This window comes from Candoia aspera, chromosome 4 (assembly GCF_035149785.1).
Source record: "Candoia aspera isolate rCanAsp1 chromosome 4, rCanAsp1.hap2, whole genome shotgun sequence".
Lineage (NCBI taxonomy): Eukaryota > Metazoa > Chordata > Lepidosauria > Squamata > Boidae > Candoia > Candoia aspera.
In genome coordinates, this window is record NC_086156.1 from 52,829,520 (window position 1) to 52,852,869 (window position 23,350).

General features: G+C 39.8%; 1 protein-coding gene across 1 annotated transcript; it reads right to left on the minus strand.

Annotated features, from left to right (window-relative positions):
* Positions 1-7,140: 7,140 nt before the first annotated feature.
* KIAA1143 (KIAA1143 ortholog) lies at positions 7,141-20,377 on the minus strand. Its single transcript, XM_063304151.1, has 3 exons — positions 20,208-20,377; positions 14,383-14,530; positions 7,141-7,914 (listed from the first exon to the last, which is right to left on the minus strand). Exons 1-3 carry the CDS (start codon positions 20,313-20,315, stop codon positions 7,715-7,717), a joined length of 456 nt encoding a protein of 151 aa, XP_063160221.1. The 5' UTR covers positions 20,316-20,377; the 3' UTR covers positions 7,141-7,714.
* Positions 20,378-23,350: the final 2,973 nt, after the last annotated feature.

The following is a 23,350-nucleotide window of genomic DNA, read 5'->3' on the forward strand; positions in this document are numbered from 1 at the left end:
TGACTTTCAAGTTAAAATTTATGACAGGACTGAACAGTTCATGCAAGGGTTATGGTCAATTTAATATATAGGAGTACTTCTTTTAAAAGAGAATTTTAAAATCTATTTTAAATCTCCATTTGCTACCCTGCTGTTGGAAATTATTCAAAATATAGTACAAGAATTCTGGAGCAAACCTGGTTAATGAAGGGGGTTGTCCCTTTGTTTAATTAAACAGAACAAACAAAAAAAAAAGGCAGGGGGGATATGTAGGCATCTCAGGCACGTAATGTTCATAGAGTTTTACATAGAAGTTCCAGAGAAGGATGGCCATATTTCATTATAAAACACAGTCTGCATCTGTAAACAACTCATTTGTAAGTTGGAAATAACATCAGGATTTCAGTCCATTGAGTCACTGGAGCCATTAATTTATCTTTCCAGTGTTGAAGAACAAGTTTCTCAGCAATAAAAAAGTGCAGAGAATCCATTTTTGTTGTCCAGTCATCAGTTTTCATATATTTTGTATGTACAATAATTCAAAAGAATATGGACATTCAAAAACATTAAAACCTCTCTCAAAGTCAGGTTAATGAAGGCTGATGTAAAATTCACATTGGTACAGATATGGCATCAACAGCTCATTCACTGAACTTCTTGCAGGATAACGCAGTTTAAACAGTACAAAGCACACTCCTGGCTATAAATAATAATAATAAAAAACACAATTTAGAGGTGCCAATCATTTCTTTAGTTTGTGCATTCTAGAACCATCAAAGGGTTCATTTATTACCTATTGAAATCATTACATGATAAAATGACTTTTGAGAACATATGGTTTTCTCTGTAATGGTATTTACATTGTCTGCAAATAGTGAGAAGAGCTGGGAACAGATCCAAATAGATTTGAATAGATCCAAAAGTGTTTGCTGGCCTATTGACTAGACTATTAACTGGTCTTATGAATCAGGCTTTAAAGCTTTACTATAATGGTGTTTGCTCAGAAACGTTATATGCACTGCAAACAAACTTCATTGCTGTGAAGTAAGGAATAGCTCTCAAAGTCTTGCCTTATTGATTTGTATATTTATGGAAAGTTTAATGGTGTAATTACTAGCTGGTTGTAAAGCTCAAGGAGCTCTGACTGTATATCAGAAGTAGGGTGACAATTATCCTATTTCACAGAAGATAGTCAGTCTGAGGGTCTCAAGAGGATTGTCCTCCATTTGAACAGCTGTCCAGTCCAACTCCAGTTTAAAGCTAAACCACCCAAGAAAGGAAATGGCCTTGAAGACTGCAAGTATGTGGAAGAACAGGCACAGAGTCTCCTCTATGGTGGGATGAATTGTGTTTCTATTTAATTTTGTAATAATGTAACCCCAAATAAATTAAAATATGCAAGATTTATGCAAATATAAAGTTTTGGGGGCAAAGCCATTTTATTTAGCTAATTGGTGGTGAAAGTGATGTATGAGCAGCCACCCCTGTCAAAATTCCTGTGAATTCAAGATGTGGGAGATAGGTTGGGAGCTAGCATTTCTCAAGACAAGAGTGCCAAATGTTTCAGTAACTGTCATCTCTCAGTAAGCTTGAAAAATACAAAACAAAATATGTTAAGCCACAGAAAAGGTGGAAGAAAGGAGCATTGGATTTAATTTGCAGAGGGTGCAAAAAGAGGCTGCATCCTGATTTCATAGTGCCTTCAGTCAAAAGCCAGTTTGGTCTAGTGGTTAAGGTGCTGGGCTAGAAACCAGGAGTCTGTGAGTTCTAGTCCCGCCTTAGGCATGAAAGCCAGCTGGGTGACCTTGGGCCAGTCACTCCCTCTCAGCCCAACTCACCTCACAGTGTGGTTGTTGTGGGGAAACTAGAGGAGGAAGGAGTATGCTCACCACCTTGAGTTATTTATAAAAAAATAAATAAAGGTGGGATAAAAAAAATCTAACAAAAAAGAGTGGACTCTTAACTAGCAATGCTGTGTTAAGGGACTCAAGGAGTAATCTAGTCCTGTGCGGGACAGGACCGAGCAGATCTGTATCATTACTGTCCCCAAGATCATGAATAGAAACACTGCAGAAAGCCACTGAGTTCAACTAATTCTAAAGACACAGGCAGGCCACAGTGACGTTTAAGGCTAAGGAGGATACTGATTCAGAGGTTTGTCCCTAAGGATCAATGGCCTTGACCCTGCTCTAGTTTTTTTTAATGCTATGGGACTAGAAAAATGCCATGGGCCCACTAACAATCCTGGTAAGGACAGAAAGTGCATGGGCTGAGCAGTTGGGTTATGTAATGGCATGAGGGAATGACCTTGGGAGACATGGCAAAAAGATACAGCCAAGGGAATGGTCAGATAAAAGCCAATTTAGCCCACAGCAGGATTGTGGACAGAGCAAGAGGCTCAGAAGGGACCCTCCCTAGTTTCTTGGGCTGTAAAGGAAGCAGGGGGAGAAATGTACTTTCAGACTTGCAGGATTCTGTTAATGTATCCTTACAGCCTCATGTGGTGCAGAGTGGTAGGTGGCAGTATTGCACCCAAAACTCTCTCCATGACCTGAGTTCGATCCCAGTGGAAGCTGGATTTTCTCTCTGGTAGCTGCCTCAGGTCGACTCAGCCTTCCATCCTTCCAAGGTCAGTCAAATGGGTATCCAGCTTGCTGGGGAAGGTGACAACTGGGGAAGGCAATGGCAAACCACCCCGCTCTATAGTCTTCCAAGAAAACATCGCGAAAGTGGCATCCCCCCAAAGGCTCAGACCTGACTCGGTGCTTGCACAGGGGACCTTTCACTCATCACAACCTTACAATAGAGTAGAATTAGCTCATTTGGCCATGTTTCCTGTCTGGTCTACCTTGCAAGGCTGACAGGTTAGCAGCAGTGGAAATCTGTCTGCTCTTTTCCCAGAATTCTAGGAGCCCTCTCAAAGGGACCACGTGAAATCAAATTGCTTACTATATTCCAAACAAGTGCTTTTGACTATTCAGAATCAGCTTGATGGGGAATTCCTTCCCTCCCCCAGCCCCCTTGCTCCCTACTTTCAAGGTCAATTTATTTCTTCTTTGATCTTTTAGGCATTATTCACCACCTTGATAGACATGGTGCTGGAATTGGCTTCCAGTTAATGTGAACAACTGCCAGGAAAATACACACAGTTTCTTTTGTGTGTGTGTAGAAATAGAATCCAGAGAATTTCAGGCATGCTTCCTGTTCCTCAGAAAGTACATTTATGCATTTGTTAAGCAGGTAAATAGTTGGGCAATATACTATGGCAATCAGCATTAACTATATTTGATATCATCACTGCTCAGCAGTACAGGGTTTTTTTCAATGTGTGTCATTGGTTTTTTTTTTCAATTTCTTTCAGTAGTCCCAAGTCCACCATCATGTAAATATTCTCACATATGGTTGCCTGTTTAGCCCAAGTGCTGCCAACCAGAGAGGTCCACTGGAATTCCCTGTGTCCTTCTTCAATCTCCTATGTTCTTTTTCAATCTCCTTTATTCTAACTGAAGTTTAAAATTACAGGTAGTCCTCGAGTTATGACGGCAATTGGGACTGGAATTTCCATCGCTAAGCAATGTGGTTGTAAAATGCAATGTCACGTGACCACATTGCTTAGCGATGGCAATCCCGGCAATCCCCATTGATGTCATAACCCCAAGACTGCATGGGTTGGTAAACACGGACCTCACGTGACTGTGATGTGGGAAGAGGCGGAAGTCCCAGGCAAGCAGGTTGCAGGTGAGAACTATGAATAGGCAGGCGGTGCCACAGTCAGGTGCTACAGACTGCAAGCAGACAGGCAGGCAAGCGAAAAAGCAGCAGGAGCAGGAGCAACTTGCGACCTCCTGCCGGTTTCCCCACTGACTTTGCTTGTGGGAAGCAGGCAGGGATGGCCACAAGTGATCACATGATCGTGGGATACTGCAACTGTCATAACTGTGAGCCGGTTGCCAAGCTCCCATATCCCAATTGCTTGACTGTGAGGATGCCGCAACGGCCACAACTTTGTGGACTGGTCGTTAAGTCCCCCTCGTAACTTTGAACAGTCACTTAAAGAGTAGTCATAACCCGAGGACTACCTGTATTTCTGATGGGACTTCCTTTTCCTTCCTTTCAGATGTGGCCCATTGCCTGCTTCCTCTTCTCCAAAAGATTAATCACCACCAATAAAATAAAGCTTTATCTTGAGTCTAAACCTTTATTCCCTCACCCCACCCTGCCCCACCCCATACTCTACCTCCACCCTATGAAATGGGAGAATCCATAATTATTTCAGGAGCTACGTACCACTTGCAGGTTCTGTTTTATTAACTTGAGGAGTTGTTCATGTAAAAGAAGGGTGGACAGCTTTTTGGTGACCAGGAGCAACATTGATGCAAAGAGGACAAGCTCGTCTTACAAAGGGGAGTGTGAGGTTTTTCATTTGTTTTGGGGGTTGGGAACTTTTTCTTATTTCAAAAGAAAGCAATCTTTAACATAGTTTAATATTTATTACATTTTCTTTAATATGTATATTTATTTAAAACTTTGTTAAGCCCATTTGAGATTTACACTATAGTTTTTCTGCATTTCCAACTTCAAAATGATAGGAAACCATGCCAAGTTTTTCAAAAATTATATCCAGAGGTTCTCTGGAGTTCACAAATAAAGAGGGGCTCAGGGGTCACACACAGTCCTGACATACTCACACAGCCATACAGTAGGCATTTCTGTGGTCATGGATCCTTGGAGACAATGTATTTGAGTTGCCCTATTTCCACAAATTGAAGGAATCTTACAGACTAGCCTCATCCATTGGCTAGAGAGGAAGCTATCCAAGAAACTTTGCTTGCCAAGAACAACATCTCTGTGTGTATTTTTGTTGTTGCCAAGTTCTGCCATCTTTTTGCTCCTTTGTCTTCATTTGTTCTGTGTTTTTACCTTGTGAACCACCCAGTTGGTGGAAGTTGGGTAGTGTACAAAACAAACAAACAAAGAAATACTTCAGTTCTATGAGCTCTGGACTCAAGAACAGCCATGTTTACTGGGGAATTATGGAAGTCCACACATCATGAGGGCACCAAAGTTGTGGAAAGTTGACCTCAAATATTAATAGTTTCCTGTGTGCATATGCACTAATTGCAGTCTCAAATAAGCAATGGCTTTTAAGCTGTTTTAAAAGTCATTTGTTTGAATCACAGGGTATAAATAACATGGATCATCTAAATAAATAATAAACTCATTTGTGAGAAGCTAAGGCTATTCCTCATAACTACAAAATAATAATTATACATAATAATAATAATCCAGAAAAGGTCATGTTGGCCTCTTGCTTACTGATAATTTCCTATTCTATGTTGATGTGTTGTACTATTAGGTGGAAGTCATATGCTGTTATATTTTGCTAGCTCAGGATATAAAGATGGGAAATATAGAAAGCTAGGCTCAGCAATTCAACATTTGTAAAAGTTTGATGTCCCATAGCAATTATGGGATTATTGTGTCACCTGCCCTCTGGTACAGCATCCCCCCACTGGAGATTCGCATGACCCCCACCCTACCAGCCTTTAAAAAAATATTAAAACATGGCTCTTTCCTCAGGCCTTGGTTTAGAGTGACGAGGAGGGAGGTGTTTTGTTTTTATCTCGGTGGGGGAGAGAGTTGATTGTTGTTCCCTCTAGATGACTCTGTATTTGGGGTTTTATTTTGATTGTTTACTGTTTTATATGTTATGCTATATATTATATGTTCAATCAATCAAAATGTATTTATGGTACAATAAAAGACCAGCATACAATACAGTAACTATAAAAAGAAATTTTAAAATTGTGAGAAAATCCTAAAGCTATTAGTAGCTAACAATAGCATGATGGAGGAACCAGATGGTTTCTAACAGCTATAGCTGTTTTACAACCTTCTTAGAAGTGCGTCAACCAGGGGAAGGGTAACAGCCCCCTGGTTGCAATTAGAGTTATTAAGAATTGGAAGTATTGAACTTGACCATCATTGGGTATACAACAGACATTTTAATAGCACACACAAGATAGATTCCTCCTCCAAGTCTAAGTAGAAAAAAATTCAGCTCTCATATGGGAGGCTTATATATCTACCAGCTGTTACCTTAATAGGTAGTCCCTGACTATGGGCCAAAGTACATAGTCTCCTATGTAGAACATATAAGATGTTATAGAAATATCTAGGGATGGACCAGGAAAGAGGAGCAATTATGCTATAAAAGGGATGGCAGAGTCTGGCTCTATCATTTTGGATATCTAGATCTCAAATCCTCTGCTGTAGTTCAGCCAGGGTTTTATCAAGCCCCAAAGCAGGTAGTGCTGACAAAGTAAGACCAAAATATGCCAAACTGTCATTAATTTGTCTTCTTGGGTTGGAAAAGAAATTATCCAGCAAGGTGAGATGAACTAAAGAAGTTCCCCAGTATTTGGGGTTTTATTTTGATTGGTTACTGTTTTATATGATATGGTATACTGTACGTTATATGTTATAAATAATTGGAATTGGACAGCCTAGAAGTGTGAAACCTAAATAAATAAAAGATGGCCAGTCAGGAGCTAATGATAATCCTGTGCATTTTCTTTTTAAAGAAGATAATGAATCTGTGAATATGCACCCTTGAGACCTAAGCTACAAAATCCACTTTTATCTGATACCGAGAATATGTGCATCATGGAATCTCTCTGAATATTTTCTTCAGGATAAGCTTGTTGAATATTTAAAGTTTACAATAGCGGAATAAATTGATAAGTTGCGCTTCCTCTGTAAGACCACCTCTTTGATCTTCCCCATAATCTTCTCTGACAGGAAAAGGTATCTTGCTCCACTTTTGCTGCTTGCCAGAAGAAGAAGGGGGAAATGGCTGGTTAGAGTTAAACTCAATGGCATAACTGCAGTGTATGCACAGAACTATCAGAAATGCTAGGAGGCCATCTATTTACAAGCAGTAGGAAAGGCAAACCCACCACTCCAGCTTAAAGTGAGGGTTAGAATAGATAAGCATCTGTCTTGAATGTTTTAGAAACTGGATATCCTTTCTTAAGACTCAGTTACACAGGATAATCCATTCACTGGAGCTTTCTCAATCATATGTCTTAGGCCTCTACTGTATTCTTTAGATTAAAGGATAATCATTTATAATATGAAGAAAAATGCTGTTAAAAAATCTTATGATGTACACTGAGAAAACCATTTTTATTTTTTTAAGAATAGGGCTAAACCTTAAATAAACAGAAAATAATTTTACAGTCATTTAGTAGTTGCATTAAAATATCACCTTTACTAGAAACAGCTGTTGCACACAGCAACTTCAGATCAACTCCTTGATCAAGCTTTACATTGTTAATCCTGCTACATGTTTTGTAGCAACACACAATCCACTCCTGGTTACAAACATATTGGACTTCCAAATATTTTTCCACCTAAGCCTGCATTGTGTCAGGATCTTTCCTTTGAAATCAATATAGTCAGTGTGATCATAATCCCATTAAATTTCTTCAGCATTTTAAGAAAGAACAGGAAGCTTTGCCAAAGCAATATTTTACATTCTTAGTCCCAAATAGGAATATCCTGCACTCTGTTGTAGGAGATTCAAGCATAATGGACAAAAATGTGAATGTAATTCTAAGTACAGAATGTAAAGGCCTCATTTATAAGACTTAAACACTGTATTTCTGCTTCTATAATATACTCTTAACATTTTGCTTTAAGTAAAACTGTATATAGCAATTATAGATTGTTTCTAATCATCACTTTCTTCCGCATCAAAAGAAAGCAAACTACTATTTTTCACTTGCTTAGCTGAATTTTGGAAATTTGGAGAAATTTTCTTTGTCTCTTTAATCTTCTTACTTGACGTAACTGTCAAACCAGAACACTTCTCTTCTGCTGAACGCTTGGCAGGTTTCCGGAATACAATCTTCCCATCTTCAGGATCAGCTTCTGGAGGTAAATACATAAATGATTCTTTATATACTTTCTCTTCTTAACTATAATGATCCTGAAGACTACCTCAAATATCCTGAGGAATAAAACCTGATAAAGCATATTTTTACATACAAAAGATTCAGATCATATAAAATGTAAGCAATTTTCCCATCATGAAACAGTAATATAAATCCTCAGTCTCAGTTCTCTTACTGTAAAGCAGGGGCAGACAATTTTCTTGCAGCCAGGGGCTGCACTAAAGCCACAAAAACTATGCTATAATTAATAATGGTCAGAGTAAGGTCAAGTTCTCCCAAAGATTCACTCCTGTTACAGTGTGTTAAATTCCAGCTTTCAGAAATGCAGGCTCTGAGTCTATTACAAAATGGGCAGAAGTATTAGAAAATTATTGTAAAGCATTTACACAACTTGACCAAATTCACAGTTTTTAATCTACTGGAGTAGGAAAGAATACAATTAAATTGAATAGTATGCTGGTCATTTAAAAAAAAAAAAGACCAGAAATTTGATTTGGGCCCGCAAACCTTGGTTATAGATGTTCAGATGGCCACAAGATGGCAGCAAAATATTTAGAATATTCTGTATTTCTTGACATTGTCCAGCGGTTGTCCAGATCTTGTGGTCCTGAACTTGACATTTGTGATTTTTTCTCCCAAGACAATGAATATTGGTTCAGCTTGTAAAAACTACCTGACAAATAGACTGGTAAGAAAGTAATGTTTCTTAATGTTTTCTGAAAACATTGGACTCTGCTGGTTGAACTGGTGCAGTTCAAACATGGCAGCCACAATTTGCGTTAAACAAGCAGGCTCTGGGCACTCCCACTTTCTCTTTCCTGTTGCTTTCCTGTTCATGTTCTCCAATTTCTTACTTGCTGTTTTATTGATTATAGTTTAATAAGTCCTGTTTTATAAACTATAGTTTGTCCAAATAGTTCCTTTCCACAAAAAGTAGGAACCCAGTTTGAGGCACAGCTTCTTCCTTTGCTTCAGAATGATCAGTTTTCCCAGTCTGAACAATCCAGCAAGCTAATTTCATCAACCAGGAAGTGAAGGATGAAGATTGAACACATAAAGGATGCACTGAAGGCATAATCCTGAAGTTCTTCCAACTATGCCAAATCAAACTTGGTGGCTGGGACAGGTATATTGGACCACCTCTTAAGGGGTCTACCAGACACTGCTGCACAACTACTAGTCAGTTAAATTACACACTCCTCAAAAAAAAAAAAAAAGGTAGCTGCTCAGCAGCATGGGACATACAAATGCAGAATCCAAGATCTGAATTCTAATATATCCTACTCATTTTTTTTGGTCAGCTCACGGAGGTAGTCTCTTAGGCTGAAAGTACAGGAAAGCAAAAATCAGCTGCTAGATTAAAGTACCTCAAGCCTTTTTTTGGCTTTATTGGAAAGCTACTCACAAGCCAAATTTTATGTTGAAACTGTCTGTAATTAGAATGATTTATAGATGATGAAACATTGCCAAAATTCATTACTTTTACTGGGCAACCTATTTTTCTTAAATAACAGAATATTTCAAAAATCAGTAATAAAGTAATAAAAACTTACTCCAAACGCCTCAGTGCAATAGATTTATCCTTATTTAATAATTTACACTGTGTCCTTATACCACAATTATCAAGAAATTAATAATAAACTACATCTTTGATAGATTAGGATGCCTTTTTCATTAAATATATTATGATAGTCTCTGCACAGAGACTAAATTTGAACAAGAGTGAGCATGTCAAGTGTATTCCACTCATAATAATTATGCCATTTAAAAAACAATTTTAGGACCATGTTAGCAAGTCTAACATGCTACATTCCAAGTATTTCAAATTTAGATCTAAACAAGTCAACAGGTTAGAACACTCCTAATATGCTAAGACAGTATTTCTCATTCTTGGCAATTTTCACCATGCTGGCTGGGGAATTCTGGGAGTTGAAATCCACACATCTTAAAGTTGCCAAGGTTAAGAAACAGTATGGTAAGAAGTGCTGATGAAAGAGCTGTCGGGGGTCCAGCTGCTAAAGAGAAAAGCAATTCATAGAAGCTCACATCATGGAAGAAGCGTCCTGACTCCAAAGATTGAGAGTCAGCATCATGCACCTTTTTAGGATGAGCGCATTTCGTTTTACTTGGGTTCCATGTTTTTAAGCTCAGCATTGAAAGAGTCTAATCTAGAAGCTGCTAAAACTATTTTTAAGGAAAATCTTTTAGAAAATCACATCCTGAATGTTAATTTCCAGCAAACACAAATAAAGGGTATGCTGGCTCAGGGACACCCAAACTTTTCAATCATAAACAAACATTTCTGGGAATTCTTGACTGTTCCCATACTGGCAAAAGGGGTGAACAAAGAAGGGGATCAGGAAAAACACGACGACAGGTAAAGTCTTATGAATGCAGTTTGTGAAGAGTAAAAAAGAAGATGAGATCTAAATCAACTTAATTAACATGCCGAAGTAAAGAAACACTGATCTGTGGGGGCATGCAAAAAGAGAAGCCATTCTTTCAATTAACAGCCAAATATGCAGAGCTCATTCTCAGATACAGGAAGAGTGATGGATTTCTACTGCATACTCTATCTAGGCCAATGACCTCCAAAAATTGATGAACCACCTATCCTAGAAGAATTCAAAAAGAAATTTACAGAAGAAACAGATACTGTGCTAGAAGCTTGGCAAAACTCTGTCTTAGGATTGTGAAAGCAATTTGTTGTAAAAGGTGATCTAAAGACTACAGGCAGTCCTTTAACAACCACAACTGGGACCAGAATTTTGGTTGCTAAGCGAAGCAGTCATTAAGTGAATCTCACACAATTTTACAACCTCTTTTGCGGTGGTCATTAAGTGAATTGGCACAGGCATTAAGCAAACCATGTGGTTGTTAAGCAAATCATGTGGTTTCCCATTGATTTTGCTTGCCAGAAGCTGGCCAGAAAGGTAAAAAATGGCAATCATGTGACCACATGATGCTGCAATGGTCATAAATGTGAACCAGTTGCCAAGCACCCAAATCATGATCACGTGACCGCGGGGACACTGCAACGGTTGTAAGTGTGAGGACCAGCTGTAATTCAGTTTTTTCAGCACCGTCAAAAATCCAAACCATCATTAAACAAATGGTTGTTAAGTGAGGACTACCTGTATAAGTCACCCCCACCCTCAGATAATAAGCAGAAGCTAATTTCAAAATGCAATGAATATAATAACATTAGCTTAATAACATTTAGAAAAGAACAAAGCTATGATAGCTCAGGAAGAACATATTTGGCAGAAACAAGCAAGCTAATTCTTTAAAAATAGCTAATACTGTGATGGGACAATCCTATTAACAAGTACTGCATCCTGCTGTATGGAGAAGATAAGATCTGTAATCCAACATATTTTAAGGGCAACAAATTCAGGAAGATTGCTACTGAACATACACAGAGCTCAGCTTTCCTTCTCTCTGAGCTGTATGGTAGTCTTTCAATATTTCTTTAACAAATAAGAAAAAAACAACCAAACCCTACACCACTCCCAAGTAAGAACTGAGGGTCATCGAGGCAAGGTCATTTAGGTAAACTTAGTTTATACAACACCATTCATTAGATTTGTCTATACTTTATATCTTTGCAAACCATCCTTGCTTCCCCCACATCTACCAACTCATGTATCCTTATCTTGAAACATCTCACCTCTCTCTTTTGGGGAATGCATCAACTCCATCCACTCACAACTTTTTTCATTCTTCCCCTTCTTCTAAATCCATATGTTCTTCCTTTATATATTTGTTTCTGTTTCAAATCACATGTATTCTCCCTATATGAGTAAACTGTCTCCAACATATTTTTTTGTACTGGGCACTCCCTTATATTCAATCCACATAGCACTTATTCATTATTGACTCTATCTCTTCTTGTTTTACTACACATATTCTCTTAAGTAACTGATTCCCACTGCATTCAATTTACATTTATGTTTCTCTTGACATAATCAATTCTCATTCCCATATAACAAAGTAGGCAGAAGAAGCCTTTCTTTTTTTTGACAAATATTCATTCCTCACAACAGACCATATTCTACCCACTACCTTTCTACCAGCATTTTCACATGTTAATTTTTTCCATCAATTTCTCCAGCTTTTGTAAACATTTTACCAAGGTCCACAAAGTTATCTAGTGTCTCTAATTTTTCACAATTTATGCAGAACCTCCAATCGTTCACTCACTCCATTTTCCCTGTCAAGCACAACTAACATAGTGTTCATTACATTAATTTTCTGATCTGTTGCTTTATACAGTCTAACATTAGCTACAAATCATTTGGGTTCTAAGCCAATAATATGGTATTGCCTACATGGAAAACTACATGTACCTTCACATCCCAAACCAACACACTTTTAACATCACTACAATGTTCCTTATACATTTATTTATAAATGTATTAAACAATCAAGTGGACATCACATACCCTTGTTTTAATCCTACTCAATGCTGAACTGTTTGCTGAGCATTATATTTAATCTCTTGCATATTTTATTTTCACATATGCTAAGTCAAAACCCAAATGAACCATAGAAGAGCTTAACACAGTTTGTGAACCCAATCACTGAGTAACTTTTGACTGCAAGCCTGTTAAAAGCATTATCTGACTTTCTTTGACATCATCTGTACACTCACGTCTATATAAATGACTCATTAAGGTTTTGTGCACCAATGGTTCCATTAGATTGTATCTTGTGATTTTCAGACCACCTTCAACTACCTAATGATGTCTGCATAAAAAAAAGTGTTAAAATAAAGAGCACTGAAAGCCAATCTATTTTCCCCAGAGTTAAAAATCAATCAAGGTTACAGACTTAACAGCAACTCAGTGAGGCTGCCAGTCAGGTAAATATCAACACTTAAAGTGCTAAAGCAGCACTTTGGGGTAAAGAAAGTATATGTTAATGCCCTAACAAATAATGTGCAGCATGTTTTTTAAGGCAAAAAGGGGAGAAAAAAAACAAACAAGCAAAGTGAACAAGACTAAAATAAGATTACAATTTGAATGAGTAGGGAACCTTGCTGTCAAGTTTTTCGACTTATGCATACAGTACAATGTCCCAGAGGAAGAAGTATTAGAGTTGCAGGGAAAAAAATCAATTTTAGACATTATAATGACTAGATGGAAAAGGGTTTATACTCCAATTTACTATTTACAGTATATGAAATGCTATTTTGAAAAAAAAAAGTGTTTTTGACAAGATAGTAATTCTCTTCAGGATTCAAGTGGGAGCCTTGTTAAAAAAAACACTGCATAAACTTACTGAAGTGGTTTTATGTTTAGAAATTAGTTTTGCTCTCAGAGCAAACTAATGTTAAAGGAAAATAATCATATATGAATTAGATAATAGCTAAACACATCTCCATAAAAGAAGATCTATTCCAATTTTCTCCAAAGCAGTGTGGTTAAAAAGATGATGTAACTACATGAACTTAATTTGTGTGTTCAGTTCTTAAATGTGAGACATATAACACTGCATGTGAAGAAGATGTAGCAGTATAAGGAACTGTCTTATTCAGAACAAGAAGACTGGCCCAGCTATCTGTCCCTCCAGCTTAACTTGTGCTGTCAACCTCCATCTCATTCTGCCTACTATTCTTATCCCATTATTTGTTAAGTGAAGTGGAGAGACAGAGGAAATGAAAGAAAGGCATGCTCTATACAAGAAATGAAGGAGTATAGTGGTAGCTGAAGGAATATGCAATTTCAGATGGCTATAAGTAAAGGTCACTGGAGTGGTAGACAAGTGGGGACAAGAAGAATCTGCCCTATGCAACAGCTTACTTCTTGAAATCTGGACCACCCCAACCCTGTTGACTCAGAGAGATATTTTTAAGAGATCTTTTACAGGGAAGAATGTTAATCTCTGGTTGCTATTTGTTTAGAGATAATGGTTTTATCTTGCTTTTTAAATGTGTTGTAAGCTGCCCAGAGTCATTTTGAACTGGACAGTCATATAACCTGGGGAAATAAATAAGGAGAACATTGTATAAAAGAATACTAAATGAGGATGCCCTACGAAGAGGCATTCACACAATACATTCTGCTTACTGTTAACCATGGTCAAGGGACTACCCTGCTGATCATTTTATAGCTGATCAAGTAAATCCTGCTTTTGCTGCTGCTCAGGCAGGTTAGCTCAGCAACTTTGCAGCAGGTAGCATTTCCTGGTTTTTTTAATTATAATTTTTGCAAACAACAACAAAAGGCTTGCAATGGCCTAGTGTATAGCTACAGGATAGGAAAAGGCTAATTCTTCCTGCTGCAGCCCTTTTGTATTCAAAAGAAAACTCCAGGGAACTGCAGGGAATGAAAAACCAAACCAGTGGATTGGCTGCTGCAGCAACAACTCTGCACTCTGCCTCCTTTTCCTGGAGGACAAATGGTGTAACAATGAATTAGGAATTAACAACACCACAATGTACCTGAGACCTTGGAAACCTCTCTGATCTCATTTTTGATCTTCGTAACTTCTTCTGCAGTTAGATCCCCTTTTTTCAGTACAATCACCTGTGGTTGTTCATCTTCCTTGTCACTTCCACTGTCGTCTTCAGGAACTGGAAGCTGCTCTCTCTGGAAAAGATATAAATGCAGATGAAACTTGAACCCTTAAAAAAAGAAACTTTAAATACAGGGAAGAAGGTTGCGTAGTGAAATGATTGAGCTAACAAGATGGAGTTAACCTCCTCTTCCAGAAGTCTTCTATGGCTTCCAAAATTCCCAGCCAGCATGCACATTCAAATTAGAACTGTATCATTGGACTCCCCCATCATTCAGCCTGGCCCTAAGAAGTACATTTTAGAGATCATGTATTGTGACAGCAAGAGATCAACACCCTGCTGAAGCAAGACAATCATACTTGCAGCTGCACCTCATCTCTACTGGGATTAATAATCAGTTTCTCCAGCTTTACTTGATCGCTGCAAAATGAAAGAGTGATCAACAGTGCTAGTGTTAATTATGACTAAACATAGCAATGTAATGGAATAAGCCTACATACGTTCACTAAGAAGTGAATCTTCCCAGTTTTATTGGGCTTATTTCTAAATAAGCATTTTAAAACTTTTCTATTGCATTCTTACAACCCATTAGAAAGTTTAACTAGTATTTCCATTAGAAAGTCTAGCTAGCATCAAAGCAATTTATTTCCAAGCAAATACGATTAGGAACTGCAAAGTCATCCTGCAGAACCTTTTTATGCTGTATGGTCTGTAAAGCTTGTTTTCCTTTTTATGAAGTGTTATTTTTGAAGAAATCATCCCATTTACCTAATCCAATCCTTCCTACTCTGAACTAGCATATCAAGCCCGTAAATAATAATGCACAACCATGGAAGCAAATTCACATGGAGTTTTATTAATCAGGTTTCATGCTAGAAAAAAGGGGTTCACATAGAGAATCTTAGAAATTGAACAAGCAAAACTCCAGCCTTCATTATCAGCAAATTCATTAAAGTGAGATCTCTGTGAATTGCCTGAGCTTTTCTCCCAGACTGCTTAACGGAAGGACTAGTTTGTTTTACCAGGTAAGACTTGAAACATTAATCTGCTCTTGGTTTGTCATTACTCCCTTTTCATTCCCAGCTTCTTCAGAATTCTCTTACAATACCATATTTTATAAGTGAAAGGAGTTGCAAAAGGGCTCTGAAAACTTTAGATCCGCCCCTTCAGATATTAAAAAGTTATCATTTATAATGTTTAATGTGACAAAAATAGAGAAGTGTACAGTATTTAATGTTACTGAAATATAAATATAAATAAAATTATTTTTTCCTTGCCTTCACCAGTATTTCTTAGAGCCTGCCTCAATATTCAAAAGCTAAATGTGGTCTTTGCCCCCAGATAACTTATTGCTTTATTCTGCTTTATGCCAAAGCACCCAGTAAATCAACAATACATAATCTGCGCTCCCAATGAATCCTGAAAAGTCTTTAGTGTGGTTCTCCGAGAACTCCAAAAGTTATTACAACATTGCACTTTTGAATGCGATCCAAGGGAAGACAGCATTAAATATGTGACCAAAGAGAAATTTTATTAAGTATATTTAATTTTACTTGCATTTAAATGTAAAGGAAGTGAAAATAAATGTAATTTTTTTCTGGCTCACCTACTACTTTTTGGAGTGTAGCTCCCAGGACACTATACAAAGCCCAAGTGCAGACTTTACCCCTCCCCCTCAGCAAAACTGAGTAACAGAGGAAGAGGTTAAAAGTATATAGATGAAATAGATGCAGCGGTTTTCACAGGTTGTCACTTCAAGCAGTGGTACAGCACTGCACCACAAGCTCATTCCTTTGGGACAAACATGAATAAAAGAGGTATGGTGAATTGGGTAATCCCTTCCACTAAAAACATGCAACCTCTCCTTAAGCAACTTCTCCTTCCTGAGAACCAATCCCATACTGGGCCCAGTAAAGCTGTGGCCGAAGATTAGCTGTTCACATAGCAATCCACAGTAGCAAAGGTGTACAGTAAAAATGGTGAGAAATCCCGTAATAAAAGTCATGCAAACTCACAAAGATCTGTTTATTTACTAATTTCCGTGTTTTCCTTTCTTTCAATGGGACTGTTAGGGAAATGTGCAGTTTTGCACTCTGCAAAAGGGGCACATGGAAAATACCATTCATGTGAGCTTTTTGTCGGCCCTAACAAGGATCGTGCCCTTTTCTAGAGCTACCTTATCTATACTGAAAAACTCCGAACGTCCACCAGGTGGCAGCAAGAATAACCATACAGTAACGCGGTAACTCTTTGCTGTCACCTAGTGGTCGTCTGGAGTTCTTCAGCAAAGGATCGTTACCTTGTCATGGTGCTGGAGCTTGAGCACCTCAATGATGCCATGAGCTAAACCGTGAAGGGCCACCCAAGACGGGAAGGTCATGACAGAGAGGTCAGACTAAATGCGATCCCTGGGGAAGGTAATGGCAACCCACCCCAGTATTCTGGCTGTGAAAACTAAATGGATCAGTACAACCAGAGATATGTCGGTATACCATCGGAAGATGAGACCCCCAGGTCGGAAGATGGTCAAAATGCTACTGGGGAGGAACAGAGGATGAGTTCAACTAGCCCTAGACGTGATGATGCAGCTAGCTCAAAGCCGAAAGGATGGCTAGCGGCCGACGGTGCTGGTGGTGAATGGCGAATCCGATGTTCTAAGGATCAACACACCATTGGAACCTGGAATGTAAGATCTATGAGCCAGGGCAAATTGGATGTGGTTATTGGTGAGATGTCAAGATTAAAGATAGACATTTTGGGCGTCAGTGAACTGAAATGGACTGGAATGGGCCACTTCGCATCAAATGACCACCAGATCTACTACTGTGGACAAGAGGACCACAGAAGAAATGGAGTAGCCTTCATAATTAATAGTCAAGTGGCTAAAGCAGTGCTTGGATACAATCCAAAAAACGATAGAATGATCTCAATTTGAATTCAGGTCAAGCCATCTAACATCTAACATCACAGTGATACAAATATACACCCCAACCACAGATGCTGAAGAAGCTGAAGTAGAGCTGTTCTATGAGGATCTGCAGCACCTACTGAACACGCCTAAAAGAGATGTTATTTTCAGCCCGGGAGACTGGAATGCTAAGGTGGGCAGTCAAATGACACCTGGAATTACAGGTAAGCATGGCCTGGGAGAACAAAACGAAGCAGGACATAGGCTGATAGAATTTTGCCAAGACAACTCTCTGCATAACAAACACTCTCTTCCAACAACCTAAGAGACGGCTTTATACATGGACTTCACCAGACGGACAACACCAAAATCAGATTGACTACATCCTTTGCAGCCAAAGATGGCGGACATCTATACAGTCAGTAAAAACAAGACCTGGAGCTGACTGTAGTTCAGATCATGAACTTCTTCTTGCACAATTTAGGATCAGACTCAAGAGATTAGGGAAGACCCACAGATCAGCTAGATATGAGCTCACTAATATTCCTAAGGAATATGCACTGGAGGTGAAGAATAGATTTAAGTGACTGGACTTAGTAGATAGGGTCCTGGAAGAACTATGGACAGAAGTTTGCAACATTGTTCAGGAGGCGGCAACAAAATACATCCCAAAGAAAGAGAAAACCAAGAAGGCAAAATGGCTGTCTGCTGAGACACTAGAAGTAGCCCAAGAAAGAAGGAAAGCAAAAGGCAACAGTGATAGGGGGAGTTATGACCAACTAAATGCAAAATTCCAGAGGTTAGCCAGAAGAGATAAGGAATTATTTTTAAACAAGCAATGCATGGAAGTGGAAGAAGACAATAGAATAGGAAGGACAAGAGACCTCTTCCAGAAAATTAGAAACATTGGAGGTAAATTCCAGGCCAAAATGGGTATGATCAAAAACAAAGATGGCAAGGACCTAGCAGAAGAAGAAGAGATCAAGAAAAGGTGGCAAGAATATACGGAAGACCTGTATAGGAAGTATAACAATATCGGGGATATCTTACGGTGTGGTCAGTGAGCTAGAGCCAGACATCCTGAAGAGTGAGGTTGAATGGGCCTTAAGAAGCATTGCTAATAACAAGGCAGCAGGAGACAATGGCATCCCAGCTGAACTGTTCAAAATCTTGCAAGATGATGCTGTCAAGGTAATGCATGCTATATGCCAGCAAATTTGGAAAACGCAAGAATGGCCATCAGACTGGAAAAAATCAACTTATATCCCCATACCAAAAAAGGGAAACACTAAAGAATGTTCAAACTATCAAACAGTGGCACTCATTTCACATGCCAGTAAAGTAATGCTCAAGATCCTGCAAGGTAGACTTCAGCAATTCATGGAGCGAGAATTGCCAGATGTACAAGCTGAGTTTAGAAAAGGCAGAGGAACTAGGGATCAAATTGCCAATATCCGCTGGATAATGGAAAAAGCCAGGGAGTTTCAGAAAAACATCTATTTCTGTTTTATTGACTATTCTAAAGCCTTTGACTGTGTGGACCATAACAAATTGTGGCAAGTTCTTAGTGGTATGGGGATACCAAGTCATCTTGTATGCCTCCTGAAGAATCTGTATAACGACCAAGTAGCAACAGTAAGAACAGACCACGGAACAACAGACTGGTTTAAGATTGGGAAAGGAGTACGGCAGGGCTGTATCCTATCACCCTACCTATTCAACTTGTATGCAGAACACATCATGTGACATGCTGGGCTTGAGGAATCCAAGGCTGGAGTTAAAATCGCTGGAAGAAACATTAACAATCTCAGATATGCAGATGATGACACTTTGATGGCTGAAAGCGAAGAGGAACTGAGGAGCCTTATGATGAAGGTGAAAGAAGAAAGTGCAAAAGCTGGTTTGCAGCTAAACCTCAAAAAAACCAAGATTATGGCAACCAGCTTGATTGATAACTGGCAGATAGAGGGAGAAAATGTAGAAGCAGTGAAAGACTTTGTATTTCTAGGTGCAAAGATTACTGCAGATGCTGACTGCAGTCAGGAAATCAGAAGATGCTTAATCCTTGGGAGAAGAGCAATGACCAATCTCAATAAAATAGTTAAGAGCAGAGACATCACATTGACAACAAAGGTCCACATAGTTAAAGCAATGGTGTTCCCAGTAGTAACATATGGCTATGAGAGCTGGACCATAAGGAAGGCTGAGAGAAGGAAGATAGATGCTTTGGAACTGTGGTGTTGGAGGAAAATTCTGAGAGTGCCTTGGACTGCAAGAAGATTCAACCAGTCCATACTCCAGGAAATAAAGCCAGACGGCTCACTTAAGGGAATGATATTAAAGGCAAAACTGAAATACTTTGGCCACATCATGAGAAGACAGGACACCCTGGAGAAGATGCTGATGCTAGGGAGAGTGGAGGGCAAAAGGAAGAGGGGCCGACCAAGGGCAAGGTGGATGGATGATATTCTAAAGGTGACGGACTCGTCCCTGTGGGAGCTGGGGTTGTTGGCGACCGACAGGAAGGGGGCTGGTCCATGAAGTCACGAAGAGTCGGAAGCGACTAAACGAATAAACAACAAAGTGGTCGTCCGGAGTTTTGCAGCCCTACCGTATTCTTCTTTGCCTCTCTTCCTAATGGCCTATTTTCCTCTGTCATACAAGGCACGAGCTTGACTCCTAGAAACTAGCCAGCAGAGGCCTGACGGGGATCCGTCGCACCAGCCCTGCCGCGGTTCCACTACTTTCCACTTCGCACTTGGGAAAAGACACGGAAGGGCGTTTAAGGAAAGGGCAGGACAAAGGGAGTAGGAACGGAAGGGCGGAAATTTGACGCTGTTACCTTGGCGTCCACCGTAGGGCCCTCCTGGTAGCCAATTCGCTCTTTGAAGCGACTGAGGAAAGCGGGTTCGGCCGGCTTCACGTACGAAACCTGATTCTTTTTGCTCATGGTCACAGCGAGATGGCGCCTTCTGTCACCCGTCCAGCTTGCTGCCGCCCATGTCACGTGTGAGGAGCTAGTCTCAGTGTCTTCCTTTCCCTGTTTGCCAATGGCCGCTTCCACGTTGGCTTCAATACAGCAGCAACGGCTTCCTGTGTACCAAATTCAAATTTGAGCCGAAGGAGCTTCAGTCCCAAAAGGGGACGAAACTGAAGGGGTAGAAGGAAGAGGATGGCTCCCGGGACCAGGAGTAAGTGACCCTGAGAGAACGGCAGGTAGGAGGAAGGCGGCATCCCGGTGTCTCTGCGCTTCAGCCCCCTCGTGCCGCGTAGCTTAGTCCGCCTACCCCTGACTTTTGTCTCGGGGGTAGCTCTTGACTGAGAGAAAGCTTTGGTATCCGGAGCCTCCAATTGAAATGGTCAGGAAAGCCCTGTGAGGATTAGCTCATTAGCCCGTGGGCCACAACCCTGCGGCCCTTGCACGGTATCACCGTCTCTAAAGAGTCAAAATTGAAGAACATCAGGATGTGCCATTAACCCATTAACCTTGTTATGAAACACAGCCGCAGAACAGGCATTTCACTTTGACTTCTTAGCTGGCCGTGTTTTTCATTAACCAGAACACTAATATTTGGTGTTATAACTGCACTGATATGTCATATTTTTTAATGTCTAGGATGGTGTAGGCCTAAAAAACCCCCAGTTCTGTTCAAATTCTGCTTTTCTTTTTCTTTGCCTTGTATCAGTTAAGGAGGCCTAAACAAATTTATGGAAGGCAAGGCTAGGCTACTTACTTAGAGGGACTTAATGTTAGGAGTGCACACTGATTGCAAGATTTGGTTTAATTCTTAATTTGACAGGGTGGAAAGCAGTCTGGTTTGCTTCAGAAGGTTTATATAGAAAGGCAGGACAAAAGTATATTAAATAAAATATAGATCTGGTTGTGGTTGCATTGTATGTACGTTTTTGAATGATTGCATGAAGTTGTCTCTGCATTCCCTAGAACCTTCATGGGCACAGCCATTATAGCAGTGAGTCCCTTCCTTCCAAGAAGGATCAGGAGGAAGGTGTCACTGAAAAACTGCAGAATGGAGACCTGGATCACACATGCCTAAGAAGAGCAGCGATTTGGAATGCAAGAATCCCTCAGCTGAGGAGAAGGCTGTTGGCTCCTTGTCTGTTCAGGTCAGTGAATAATTGCACTAGGAGTGCCCAAACTTTGGGGCCCTTTTGTAGCCAATAAGCCCGTCCATCCCTCCCTCCCCCCCCCCCATGCTGCCTGCTCGCCGAGGCCCTAGATGGCTACCAATGTCAGCATAAAATAAATACTAACCCCCAAATCCTATGTATGTATAAAAATGTGGAATCCTTGGTGCTCTCTGAGCTTGGTTGTTTGCTTGCAAATCTTTCATTAGCTGACTAGGTAACATCATTAGTGCTAGTGAGAGTGGGGTTTGCTCTGTTTTTTTTTTTTAAATACAATAGCTTGCCCTGCCAGTGTTGGAGGTGTGGTTGTCTCCTTGGTAGTTCCTTGATTAGGGTATTGTTTTCTGCTTGCTTGCTTGCTTGCCTGGTGTTAATCCCTGCTGATCTGGGTGTAGGCTGCTGGAGAGGAGGTGTTCTGGTCTTTTTGTTTCCTTCTTAGCTTTTTATTGTCTCTTTTGAATGGTATGTAAATATGTCAATCGATTTTCTGAATGCCAATCTTCCAGGAATTCCCTAGCATTTTTGAATTTAGCTTGTTCTAGGATGCTGAAACCAACACTGAAAACTAAACCCAACAAACCATAAGATAGCTTTCTCTATTTGTATAATGGGATGGTGCTGCAGCATTCCAGTGAATTTTGAGGGGTTACAGAATGTATTATGTAATATATGTCATCAAAATGTTATTGCTTTGTCAAAGATGTGGGTCATCTCAACAAAGCGTGTATCAGCAGCATAAACATACGTTGATAATAGAGAGATTATTTAAAAATGCAAAATGCTTCTGGATCAATGTATTGGGCAGCAGCTGTTCAAACTTCGATTCTGTTAATTTTGAATGCAACCCCCTCCTAAACTTCTTTTGTATTGTTGTTCGTCTTGCAGGAGACTTTGTCATTCAGCTTCAACTTCCTCTCAGCTTGCTGCTGCTATTTGGGCCTCGGCTTTGGGATATTGACTGGTAGTTGCTTCTCAGCCAACCAGATCTTCACTCTAGCTGGCAGGATGATTCTCTACATTGCATTGACCAATATCATAAGTGGTAGATTTCACCTGGTTGGGGAATTCTGGAAGTTGCCAAGGTTGAAAAACGCTACTCTAGCCAGTCTGCAGAGGTGCCAGATTTCAAAAGAAAGCAAACAAACCAAGAATTGGCCAAAAGGCCACTATTTTTTTTTACTCCTCAGCTCTGACATCTCCAACAAACAACAGAAGCTAAGCCTTCACATGATGTGTGACCATAGCTATCAACATCTGTGCTTGTATAAAAATTGTTTATTATATACTGAGTCAGTTTGGGATTATGCTGTTTTGTTTACGAGCCTGCAAGAAATAGTTTTGCATTTGCTATATTACAAAACAAGAAAAAAGGAAAGCTGCTCTAATCTGTTTCCTAGATCCATAAATCCCCAGAGATGAATGAAGTCAGCCGAGAAGACAAAAGGAGTAGCAGTGCTTTGATTGCATTTGCGATTCAGAATGCCAGACTGCTGACAGGAGTCACCCTTATGGTGCTGCTCACCATGCACTTGGGAAAAATCCAGCTTGGAGAGAGGCGTGCAGCTGGGTTACTATAGGTCCAGGGACTGTGCAAAGCGCAGCTTCTTGTTAAGGTTTCAGGAAGGGGCACCTGACTTTATTCGACCTGCTTCTTAGATTTCTTATTGGACCGACCTGCATAGGCTGACAATTTTTCTCTTTAGCATTAAATGACTGAAGGAGCACTTCTTAATGTAACAACAGCATGTGTCTCTCACTCCCACCCCCCAACCCTTTTTTCTTCACATTTTGATGGAATCTATGAAGAAAAGGCTTCTAGTTTCCTGCTGTTTTGTTAAT

Bases quoted from the DNA above. Each gene is read 5' to 3' on its own strand.
- KIAA1143 (XM_063304151.1), bottom strand. From the start codon at position 20,315: ATGAGCAAAAAGAATCAGGTTTCGTACGTGAAGCCGGCCGAACCCGCT. The intron at 14,531-20,207 runs GTAACAGCGTCA...TATCTTTTCCAG, and splicing joins GCCCTACGGTGGACGCCAAG to AGAGAGCAGCTTCCAGTTCC. The intron at 7,915-14,382 runs GTACATTGTGGT...ATTTACCTCCAG, and splicing joins AGAGGTTTCCAAGGTCTCAG to AAGCTGATCCTGAAGATGGG.